Source organism: Bison bison, unplaced genomic scaffold (assembly GCF_000754665.1).
Source record: "Bison bison bison isolate TAMUID 2011002044 unplaced genomic scaffold, Bison_UMD1.0 scf7180017864527, whole genome shotgun sequence".
NCBI lineage: Eukaryota > Metazoa > Chordata > Mammalia > Artiodactyla > Bovidae > Bison > Bison bison.
In genome coordinates this window covers 8,324,698-8,337,364 of record NW_011495078.1, presented here as the reverse complement: position 1 = coordinate 8,337,364, position 12,667 = coordinate 8,324,698, and the positions used below count along the sequence as shown (strand labels likewise).

Genomic DNA, 12,667 nt, shown 5'->3' with positions numbered 1-12,667 from the left:
GCTGCAGCACACACTCTCCCAAGCCTTCTGGGGCAGTTGTCTGAGGCTAAAAATGGCCTTCGCACCCAGACAAGGTGACATGGAAAGCATGTGGCCTCCGTCTCACAGGACGTCAGAGCTGGGGAGGCTTAAATAACGCTTGGCATCCGAGTGAAAAGTTATCACTTGGCCCAAATAGCCTTCACTCATTTGCAGGAGGAGTTGAAACCTTCCCGCTGGCTCTCGCTCTGGGCACGAGACGCCCACATGGAATATGCCTACTTACTTTCTCCGACCCCTTATTTATGGGCGTCCCAGCCTCGCTGCTGAATCTCAGAGGCTGTGCAGACGCAGCTGTCAGGCTTAGACCTACTGCCAGCGCGTACAGTAGTCAACTGCCGAGCTTGGGCGCTCGCCTTTCAGGCACCATCAGAGGGTCTCAGCAGCAAAGACAAAGTTGTGGATGATCCTTTTTAACCTTCTAGAAACTCAGCTAACTCGTGAACATAGGTATGTCCAGACTTCACGTTTAATACATGTTGACCTGCTGGCGGACAGGTGTTGTAAAGACCGCGTCCCTTTAATGGAAGAGAAACTAAATTGGGAACAAACCGGGTGACCACTTTCGCTATTGTTCAGCCCTGCGACCTCAGGGCCGTAATATAACCTTTGATTTTCCTCCTTTGTAAACTGTAAGGAAAACAATCTGTCTCCTAATTTACTGAGGCATAGTTTAAAGAAAGATGTGGTGGCTGTGACATGTGTTTTAGGAGCCAGGTGTAGGAAAGGAGTGAATGTTAATTCATGGTAGTACAGTGATTATTAAAGGATTCAAAAACTGATGCTTAAAACATCAAATCGTTGTTTTCCAAAGTTGGAACTACAACTTACTTAAGCTCATTCATTCACAAGATATGCTTTGTTTGAGAGGCATACAAGCTTGAATTCCTTTCCTTTTAAATATCTTTGCTGAGATGGTATGGGTTTTTTTTTTTTTTTAAAGAAGCTACTCAAAAAAGAAAGTGTTTGGTGGTTGGGCTATTTGACCTTGGGTACAGGCTGATGACCATGGGTGACGGCATCTTTGCATCTGTGCTATGTAGGGAGGTTTGTTTTGGATTAATGCTATGGTGCTCACTACACTGAGTAGAACCGTTTCTCTCCCAATGTTTTAATCACCTCTTAAGTTTTAGGATTGCTCTCTGACTAGTTAGTATGAAGATGATGGCTTTCTTTGTGATAGCTGAGGTGGCTCTGGTGAAGAATGTTTTCTTCTTCCAAGAACTTCTAAAATTTCTGACTCTGAATTTTAGTTGGTACTAGATAGATTGTGTTTTAATGGTCTTTTTAAAAATCATAATTTTTAATAAGATATTTTAATATAATTTTCTCTACTGTATTTGGTGTTAAATTTTATTCGGTAACTATGAGAGCACATTTTGAATTAATTATTACCATTTGATATCTTAATGTATTATTTGTCTAGTTTTCAAGAAATGATCAAGAAAGCATCAATATATCGCCATCCATTAGCTAATCACTTAATGGATCCAGAAGTTCAAAAAGGTAAATTATTTTTTGTTTCTTTATGTAATTTGACCAATTCTAAGAAGACAAAGCAACTAACAATGTACATGCCAACCTTTACGGCGTTCACTGATGTCCAAAAGAGAGCTGGGGCTTTTTATCAATTGCATATACACCTGTGCTTGTGTTTGCTAACCTGTAACTATCTCTAACAATGTTTATTGTCTCCTGCTATACCTGATGATACGTTAGAGATAATTCTGACAGGTAATAAATCAAGTATATAGACTTGCTAGGTATTAATAGAGTTGTTGTTTTTTTTTAATCTGCAAAAGTGGAATAAAAATTTTCCCCAGATGCTACATGCTAAATACATGATTGTGATTTCTTAGTTATTTCTTTTCAGATAGGAAGATTGCAAGAGAGATAAAAATAGTCTTATGGTTTTTACAATTGCTTCCATGAAAGTTGATATTAGACTGTAAAATTTGTCTAGCCTGTGTGTATGGTCCTTCTGATGTATTAATTAGAGGCAAACACAGTGTAATTTGACCTCTTTTGACCTCTTGTGGTAAGGAGAATTTAAGGTCAAATTCCATTACCAGTGGAATTATTTGGATTTGAGCCACTGTTTTTTTTAATATCATCCTAAATATCAAGAATGACTTTTCATAGACTCTGTAATATATAACTGTTCCCATTGCCTTGAGATAAAAAGTGCAGATAGGGACTTCCCTGGTGGTCCGGTGTTAAGACTCCGCACTATCAATGCAGGGCCCCAGGTTCGATCCCTGGTCAGGGAACTAGATCCCACGTGCTGCCACTAAAGATTCCACATGCCGCAGCTAGAAGCTCCTGCCCGCTTCAACTAAAGACCCTGCATGCTGCAATGAGAATCGAAGATCCTGCATGCAGCAACTGAGACCCAGTGCAGTCAGAAATAAATAAAAATTAAAACGTGCAGACATACGCTCTTGACATAGACTAGAAGGATTACTACCATATTTTTGTAGAACAGTTGTACAAACTTAATTGTCTAGATTTCTTTCTCTCTCTGTTTTATCTGCACACTTTGGATATTTTCTAACAACTGTAGTCCTGTTTTTTTTCCTCCCTTTTTTAGGCGTACCAGGTGGCCTCTGCCTGGGTGAGCATCGTTAGGCCAAGAGAGCTGGGTGTATGCCCAGTGTTGGCAGCCTACATGGCTTAAACGTGAATGGTTTAACTGTAGTAATTTTCGCAAATCTAAACACTTAAAGTCATAATCACTTTAGAGAATCCAACCATTTAGATGATTTGAATGAAGATGCGATTTCTCTGCAGTTTAGGAATAAAATCTCATCACTGTCATTACCATTAGTACAAAGCCTGGTTTCCACTGTGCATATGGTAATTTGGCGAATTACAAAAGATATGGAAGAAGTTCAAGGTAAGGTACAGACAGAACTATTATGAAAGTATTTTACAACGTGAACAAACACAGCCCATAATAATCATCCAAGTAGCCGACTGAAGCTTTCAAAATACATTCACAGGCATGGTGCTGAGGGGATTAAGAGTGTGCGGAGGGGGCAGAGTCACATGGCATTTTGTTGGAAAAGCTTTCAGTAACCAGTAGAACACTCAGTTCTCAAGTACTGAAGGGTATTGGCTCTTCCCGATCTAGCTCTTCTGTACTTGGTTATCTTGTGCTTGGAAAGGATGGAGCAAGCCCATAGCCCAGTGCTTCTAACTCAACACTGGCCTGAATATCCAAGAATTATAGGGTAACACTTGTTATGCACAAAGTTAGGACTATAGTGAATGCTGAAAATTCCTCTGTCTTTGGTTTCTAAGGAGACGTGGTTTCGATCCCTGGGTCAGGAAAATCCCCCAGAGAAAGAAATGGTAACCGACCTGGGAAATCCCACGGACAGAGGAGCCTGGTGAATTGCATTCCTGGGGTCACAAGGGTCAGACATGACTTAGTGACTGAACAACAATGAACAGTTTCTAACGCTGCATTATAATCTAAACCGTCTAAAACCACATCCACGTCAACTGTGCCAAATCTCAGGTTGCCTACCCTTGTCAACAGCTGCTCTCCAGCTGTTAGCACAAGTAGCCACGTGCTATAAAGGCTGCTCTCAGGGTGCTCAGCCTTGGATCAGGTCCATCCTAACCCAAGGCTCCGTGATGCCTGCTCACAGTGACTCCCAAACCTGGCCGTCCAGCTGCCTGCCTGATGGCCTCTGTTCTGCCTTGCGTTGGTTTGGTCCCTTCAAGAGGCGGGTGCCAGGATGGGACTAAACGTGCCCGAGATCTACAGGGGGATGTTTGCGGAGAGACATCCCGGGTGGTGCTGGTGGTAACGAATCCCACCTGCCAAGGCAGGAGACAGGAGGTGTGGGTTCATTCCCCAGGTTGGAAAGATCCCCTGGAGAAGGAAATGGCCACCCACTCCAGTATTCTTGCTTTGAGAATCCCACTGACAGAGGAGCCTGGCTGGCTATAGTCACGGGGTGGCAAAGAGTTGGACACAGTTGAGCGCAGTTCCCATCATAAGCAATACTGCCTTAATATAGGAAGAAGAAATTTTGAGTAATTCTATTGCTGTTTAAGAAACATACCAAACTGTAGTCTGAGTTAACGTTAATATACTAATTGGAGTACCAGAGTACACAAAGTTACTAATGGGAGAATCATCTATCAACACATTTTACGTGTTTAAAAAGTAATCTGGATAAATATCTGCTAGATAAGACTGTAATCAATGTTTCACATATTGAATAATAACCCTTAAACATGGTAATCTGCCTCAGATAGCTTCAAAACTCAGGGTTGAATGTCAAGTTTGAACATCACTTGTTGCCCTCCAGGGAGGAGTCTACCACTGCCTCGGGAGCCCACAAAGTCACACGTGGCTCCTAGATCCAAGGCTTGCTGCCTCACTGCAGACTCGTGCGTCTTTTGTCTAGATGATTACGGCTTCCGATTCGCTTCTAATGTAGCCTCCGCTGCTACCACCAGAAGGAAATTCTCAAATATCAAATTCGACGGGGTAATTCTTGTCCTCATGATAGTCATTGGCTCCTGCTCACCCTGTAGAAGAAAGGTCAGCACTGCCCTAGGGTCATCCCCACCTGCCTCTTCCGGCTCGTTTTCGACACCAGCCTGTACACCAGCTCGCGGTCCTCCCGGTTCGCCAAGCCTGCCTCCACACCCCGGCGGGGGCTGCGTCTGTCTCTCCTGACCTCCCGTCCTCCCTTCCCTGCCTGGCAGCCCTCAGCTTCCCTCTGCCGCAACTCAGATGTCTCCTCCTGAGGATGCTTCTCCTGATTCAGCCAAGCGGTGGGGCTTCCCGTTGCTCGTCTGAAGTATTTCTTTTATCCCACATTGGTACTATTCCAGCAGCCGGCTCTGAGTACAACTAAATTTGGTTCTTTTTTATTTTTTAACCCCTGACTTGGAACCCGAGCAGTCTCAGTAAAAAGTGAATTTTATTTCTTTGGCAAATGTATTGATAGTTATCATTTGAGCCACTTAATGAAAGTTACAGCCTCTTGAATAACACAGGGAGCTCAGCCCGGTGCTCTGTGATGACCCAGCTGGGTGGGATGTAGGGTGGGAGGGAGGCTCAAGAGTGAGGGGACATATATGTGTATATACACATGTGTGTGCTAAGGTCCTCAGTTGTGTCCGACTCTTTGTGACCCTATGAACTGTAGCCTGCCAGACTCCTCTGTCCATGGGATTCTCCAGGCAAGAATTGGAGTGGGTTGCTATGCCCTCCTCCAGGGGATCTTCCTGACCCAGGGATTGAACCCACAACTCTTAGGTCTCTTGCATTGGCAGGAGGGTTCTTTACCACTAGCACCACCTGGGAAGCCCCCCCACCCACCACACACACACACACATACATATAAAGGTTTACATACACACACACACACACACATATATACTTACAACTGATTCACATTGCTGTACAGCAAAAACTAACACAGCATTGTAAAGCAATTATCCTCCAATTAAAAAATACATTCTGGCAAAAAAATTATAGCCTCTATATATTCTTGAAACTAAGCAGACATCCAGACCCAAAAAAAAAAAAACATTTGTGAAAACAGCATAAGGGAATCAGGTTTAACATAAGGGCCTGAGAACTTGACATTGCTAAGCCTTTCAGAATTCTAGTTTTCAGGTTTGCCTGTGACCATTCACTAATCTGAAAATATCTTTAACATCTTTAAAAAAAAACTCTCTAGGTATTTCTAAGAAGCACATGACATTCATCTTTGAACAGAAGATTCTATTGAATGACAGTCTCTTTCATTTAGTTGAAGGGTTTTTACTTTAAATTTTGCTGACAGGTCTTCATGACAGCCCTCAAATGGAAGCTTAAATTCACTTGTCATAGCTGTTAAAGAATTTTCTTTCCCATGTATTTCTGTGATCTGACCCTTCCATCTATTATTGCTGTTATTGACTTTAAAAGTATAAAAGAGAAGAATGCAGACAGAACCTGCGTTTTTGAAGGCTTGTTGCAATCCAGCCTTGGAAGTCAATTCACTGTTGGATTTTCCTCTTAAGAAAATCATCATTGTAACACGGCAGAATCTTGCTAATTTTTACTTTGTAATTGAAATCACTTTAGTTCTCTAGAGGACAAGAGCACCTGGTAGATATTATTCACAATCAGCAAAGATTTAATAGCAGGAAAATGGCGTTAAGCCTTTATAGTATCAAAAGCATTAAGACAGATAAGCCTAAAATTGCAACATAATTGTTACGGTTTCTTGATTATGTTTTATTTACAATTTGTTTTAATATTTGTTTCAATATTAAATTCATTAATAATAATACTCTTAAGATTAAGGTAGATAGCTTTATCTACAGGTATAGCACTTCCCTGGGGGCTCAGATGGTAAGGAATCCGCCTGCAATGTAGGAGACCTGGGTTCGATTCCTGTGTTGGGAAGATCCCCTGGAGAAGGAAATGGCAACCCACTCCACTATTCTTGCCTGGAGAATCCCATGGACAGAGTAGCCTGCTGGTCTACAGTCCATGGAGTTGCAAAGAGTTGGATGCGACTGAGCGACTAACACACACAGGTATAGATATCAGAAGTTTTCTACTTTTCATGTAGGGAAGCCAAAATTCTACATATTGCATAACATTTCCTGGTTTTAGTTATTTGTCCTGGGGCTGAGTGCTAGATTACAAGGAAGGAATATGTGTAGAAAATTGTTCTTTGGAAGTGTAAATTAGAATTCCATTGTATGATAAGACTATTAACTTTTGGAGAAAAGTGCTCTTCACATCTTTCCTAAAAACCAAAGAATATCCACGAATTCATTGACCTTCTCAAGATTCAGTCCCATAATCAACAAATAGCCAAACATACTCTTTGGGGACCTGTTGTTTGCATATTGTGTTTGGAGCATAGGTTTCCCCCTTTTGTTACAACAAGGCGATGTTAGGGACGCCCTGTAAAAGTGCAGCCTTTCTGTTAGATTGCTGCCCAGTGGCTCTTGGCATCAACCTTGAAATGGGTGGTGATATTGCTGAAACACTGAGTGCGTGCTAGTCCATGCTAAACTGATGCAGTCTTATCCGACTCTGCGACCCTGTGGACTGTAGCCCGCCAGGCTCCTCTGTCCATGAAATTCTCCAGGCAAGAACACTGGAGTGGGTTGCCATTTCCTTCTCCAGTGGATCTTCCCCACCCAGAGATAGAACCTGTGTCTCTTATGTCTCCTGCTTTGGCAGGTAGGTTCTTTACCACTAGTGCCACTTGGGAATCTCCTGTCTTTTAATTTAAATAAATAATTGTTCTTAAGTTATTAGCCCTGGGGGTTCCCTGGTGGTCCAGTGTTTAAGGCTTGGTGATTTCACTGCCACGGGCTGGGTTCAATCCCTTGTCAGGAAACTAAAACCCTGCAAGTCTCGAGGTGAGGCCAAAAAAAATTTTTTTTTAACCTCAAAATCTTTAATGCTAAAAAACAGTTGTCTTTTTTTTTTTTAATTTATTTGGCTAGGCCATGTCCAAGTCGCTGCTTGTGAGACCTAGCTCCCTGACCAGGGATCGAACCCAGGCTAGGGATCGAACTCCTGCACTAGGAGCCCAGAATCTGAACCACTGGACCACCAGGGAAGTCCCTGAAGTTTTAAGCTGGATGTAATTGTGTGTGTGTATTTGCTCTTAAAATCCCATGTATTACATCTGGACAAATAATTTTAAGTACCCAAATTCAGTATATTTTGATTTCCTGCTATCAATTAAGGAATACTTTTTATGAGTGTCCCTTTCTATGGAATGACTGATATTTATATAGTCTTTAAATTCCAAGGAGAATGCTAATATAAAACACTGTCAGTTAAATTTTCTTCAGCCTGACAGTGTTTGCTATAGGATATGTGATCAGCCTAGGTGCATAACTCATTTCAAATGACCGTGTGCAATCATAGAATTGTGTTCTTTTAGGGTGTATGTGCAATTAATCCCTGGGTAAAGGATCTGCCTGCAATGCAGGAGACCCAAGAGTCTTGGGTTCGATCCCTGGGTTGGGAAGATCCTTGGAGAGGAAATGGCAACCCACTGCAGTATTTCTGCCTGGGAAATCCCATGGACAGAGGAGCCTGGCGGGCTACATATAGTTCATGGGTCACAAAGGGTCAGACACGACTGAACACCTAAACAACCACCACCACCACAACATGCGATTAATAGTGGTTGTTGTTTCATGAAATTTTTTGGAAATTTCATGAAATTCCAATCTCTTGGAAGATCCTTTAATTTAGGGGGTGTAAGTCATTTTAAAAATTACATAATATATTTACATATGTATTTTAAATCTCTGTTCCTTATAGAAGTAAAAATGTCATTCTTGAAAAAAAAAGACTAGCTCTATTTATTTACATTTGTTATTGCACTGTAGTTGTTAGGACAGCAGCACTGATCTGGTCAACTAAGCTTTCTTTTAGGAAAGCGCAAAGTCAGAGATGTCGGTATGGTAGCGGTAAATACTCACCGGCAAAGTTTTTATATCAAAGACTGGAATCTTAGCGGGTGCTCCTGGGATTTCGTGTGCTCTAAGGTCTATTAATCCCCGATACCTTAGGTGACTTGTCAAAGAAGTGCTGCATTTATAAGGAGTTCGCAAGGAGGCCCAAGCGGGCACATTCAACTAAAGGTCAAGGAAGCAATTAAAGTTCTCAGCTTTCCCCTAAAGAACTTCCGCAGCCCTCTGCTGTCCCCCCAGCCTCCCATCTTAGCAAGGCAAGTGAATCTAGCAAAATGAAAGTTAAAGTTCAAAGGCAACGTTATTACCAATATTACTGGCTTCCTGGAGCTCTTCCTGAATGTGAGAGCCTGCTGTTGTTTCAGGAGAAATACAGTGAAATATGTTAGAAGAGGTGTCTCTTGCTTAGGACTCTCCATTTTTCACCGGTTCGTTTTCTCTGCATCTCTGCCAAGGTCAGTGTGAGGGCTGGTGGAGGGGGTTGTGGGGGTGGCCCCCCACTGTGGAATGCGGTGAGGTTAGAGTCCTTTGGAGAACGCTTGGTTCTGTCTGGGTCTGTTCAGGGATCACAGAATTTAGGACAGGAAATCGTCTTGGCTCAAGTTCCTGCTGGATTGTGGCCCCTGAGGGAATCTTCCAACAGGGACAAACTTCATCTCCTTGCCACTGTGCTCCCAGAATGCTACGGAATGATGTTCCTGGAGCTCACAGGACAGAGTTTGGCAACTATTGGGTGGTTCAGAAATTTTGTTCTAGTTTTTCAATAAGATGTTATGGAAAAACCTTTTGGTCAATTCAGTACGTCTTCTCTTAGGACTCAAGAACTTAGGGCAACCTCTCTCTCAGCCCTGTTTTTGCCTCAATGCATGGAGAAGCTGCAAAATCTCCTGGGGCCTTGAGTCCAGAAATTTTAAGACTGGTGCCAAACTCCTCATTTTTTTTTTTAAACCTTTGCACGTTCCCCTTTCCTAAAATTTTGGGACTTGTTTTAATGATAAAAGTTTGCTCGTTTTTGAGGGAAATTGCTTCCTTACTTTTAGGAAGAATAGATTTAAAAATTGCTGGTGTCAGATTTTGGTTTAGAGTTAGGGAGAATTGTGAATCATCAAATTTTCTAATTGCAGAATGGGCCGCTTGTGAAGGAACAACTTCACCCTCAATGGAAATATTCAAAGAGGCTGAACAAGCTGGGCATGTTGTTCATCCCCAGAGGAACTTGAGTTTCCTGGATGAGGTGCAAGCTGAGACCAGGAGGCAGCCGCGGTGTTTTCCATCTGATGTTCAAGGATCAGATGACATTTGACTTTGGAGTGTCATATCTGTTTTGAAAGTATGAATGATGGCAAGGTTGCAAAGTGTGAAGGTTTTAACTTTTGAGATTTGGGAAATAAATTTCCCAAGAGAAACTTGTCTTCTTCTATGAAGACCAGAATGAGAAGTTTTTGTACTTCCTCCAAATTTCTAGGAAATGTTTTTGTTTTCTGTTTGTTTACTTACTTGTTTTTGGGTCTCAGGGCAGAGGTGTGAGCGAGTCATACCCTTCACGTCATGGTACATGGCATCATCTCAACAAGACCCCCTGTTGTATGTGTATCTGTCTGTACATTGTTTCATTCATCCTTTTTACCCATTTCATACTTCCTTTCCTTTTCCAGCTTCTTCCTGACAACCTTTCTAGTGTGTTTGATGTAGGTCTTTGACAAATATTTTCACACATATCCACTTAAGGACTTGTGTAAAAATTTAGAAGAGGGAGCAGGATTGCTGGCTTGTAGGATATTTATATATAAATTAACAAAATACCATAAGATTGCTCTCCAGAAAGCAACATTTTGTATTCTTATCAGTGAAACTTATCCGATATTGTCAATGTTAAGATGTCATGAGTTGCCCCCAAACAATAATATACAAATAAGTAATAATAATATAATACAAGTGTAATTGATGGATGGTATCACATGTCTTTTGCTTGGATTAAGGCAGGTCACAAAGGATCTGCTACGTTGAAATAACTGGAATTGCACTGTGAAGCTAATAAGAATAGTAGAAATCTTAGACTCTATCATCAGTCTTTCTTTTGTTCTAGATGAATAGATTGGTAGTCTTTATTTATTTATTTTTTGGTTGCTAGCCTTTAAAATATGTTGTTTTTTTAAAAAGTCTTTCAATTGTTTATTTCACATAGCGTTGCAGAAAGGACTAGCAGTTGACTTCAACCTCAGTAAAAATCAGAAAGATGTTGTCCCAATGTGTGAAATGTCAGCTTCTGTTAAGAGCTGTTTTCAAATAGTTATACCTTACTACCATTATGTTGCAGCTAACGTCAATGACTGGTCAGAAGCAACTTAGATTAGGTGGAAATGCTGCATTTCCAGTAGATTCTTCTCCTTTACTGCTGCAACCACAACCACTGGCTTTTTCTTTTCCTTTCAGAGAGCGGAGAAGACGGCGATGACAGGACAGTGGTTGCAGAGATCATGCGGAGGTGTTTTGTTCCAGCATTTGTAACAACCATCCCCTGGGAAGGGTTTCATTTCGCTGGCCATGAGATCCGCATCAATGAAGCCACGGATTGTTACGGCGCTGTTGTTTGGCCATCGGTATAATTTAAATTATTTTTCATCCAATTTTGTCTATTATTATATACCATTTGGAAAGAGAAGAGAGATTCCATAGTTCTATTTTGTGACCTCAAGCAACAGTAAAATTTAGAAATCAAGAAATTGGGAAAATGCTTCCACCAATTCTATTTCTGACTTGTAGGGTTAATAAAGACTGTTGTTTACACATTCAGTTTTTGGTTACTATAGGTCAGAAAAGTTTAGAATTGTACACATTTTTATTTCCCATTTAACTGGGCTTTATTTGAGTTAAATAATTAAAATGAAATCTGTATCAGTCTCAACATGCAGAATATTCTAAAAGGCCACACTCATTTATCAATTGTCCTACGAAGGCTGCAGCCCCCCTCTACTGTCTGCCCCAATCTTGAACATATATTTCTTTAAAATGACTCTTATTATTAGAAAGTGAAACTGAAGTCGCTCAGTCGTGTCCAACTCTTTGCGACCCTGTGGACAGTAGCCTACCAGGCTCCTCCATCCATGGGATTCTCCAGGCAAGAACACTGGAGTGGGTTGCCATTTCCTTCTCCAGGGGATCTTCCCGAACTACGGATCGAACCCAAGTCTCCTGAATTGCAGGCAGACGCTTTACCCTCTGAGCCACCAGGGAAGCCCTATTAGAAGTTGCTTCCTTTAAAGATAATCAAGCCTAAGTAACTGAACTCTATATTCTTAGTTTTCTTCTCTCCCCAATAATCCCCAAAGACTTTTTCTATACTAAATGTTGAACCTATTGGAGAATGTACTTCTGTGGATAATTTTCTGTAGAGATGTGTATATACACACACATACACTCACATGTGCATGCCTGCTCAGTCGCTCAGTTGTATCTGACTGTCTGCGACCCCGTGGACTGTAGCCCACCAGGCTTCTCTGTCCATGGGATTTCCAAGGCAAGAATACTGGAGTGAGTTACCATTTCCTCCTCCAAGGGATCTTCCCAATCCAGGGATCAAACCCGCATCTCCTATGTCTCCTGCATTGGCAGGCAGATTCTTTACCACTGTGCCACCTGGGAAGCCCATTCTCACATGTGCTTATACATGTATTATAGCATTAGTGGGGTATTTGTCTAATGGAGTTTAATATTGCTTTCTGTGATTACTTACTAAGCACTGTTTTTTCTTTTTTTGCATTTTCATAGGCCCTTGTTCTGTGCTATTTTCTGGAAACTAACGTAAAGCAATATAACCTGGTCGACAAAAATGTGATTGAAATTGGAGCTGGAACGGGGCTCGTCTCCATTGTGGCGAGTTTACTTGGTAAGTAGCTGCTTTAGATCAAGTGGGATCAGAGAATCCAATGATCTGATAGCATTAGTTGCTTTTGGTATCCATTTGCTATGCCTGGAGAATTCCATGGACTGTATAGTCCATGAGGTCGCAAAGAGTTGGACACGACTGAGCAACTTTCACTTTCATTTTACTATAACCTGGGCCTATTTTTTTTATATATATATAAATGATAGTTTATTTTGAAATTCTCCTCCTGATAGAAAGTTGGTCCTAGTTTCTCATAATTGAGTCTTTTTACAT

The 12,667-nt window shown here is 41.4% G+C and overlaps 1 protein-coding gene across 1 annotated transcript in view; it reads left to right on the top strand.

Moving 5' to 3' along the window:
• The first annotated feature begins 175 nt into the window (after window positions 1-175).
• Window positions 176-12,667, top strand: part of LOC104982152 (protein-lysine methyltransferase METTL21E) — a 16,093-nt gene continuing 3,601 nt past the window's right edge. Inside the window, exons 1-4 of the mRNA XM_010831468.1 lie at window positions 176-489; window positions 1,466-1,545; window positions 10,942-11,108; window positions 12,277-12,394. Of these exons, the coding sequence (XP_010829770.1) occupies window positions 443-489; window positions 1,466-1,545; window positions 10,942-11,108; window positions 12,277-12,394 (412 nt within the window). The 5' untranslated portion in view covers window positions 176-442. The remainder of the gene's footprint in view (window positions 490-1,465; window positions 1,546-10,941; window positions 11,109-12,276; window positions 12,395-12,667) is intronic.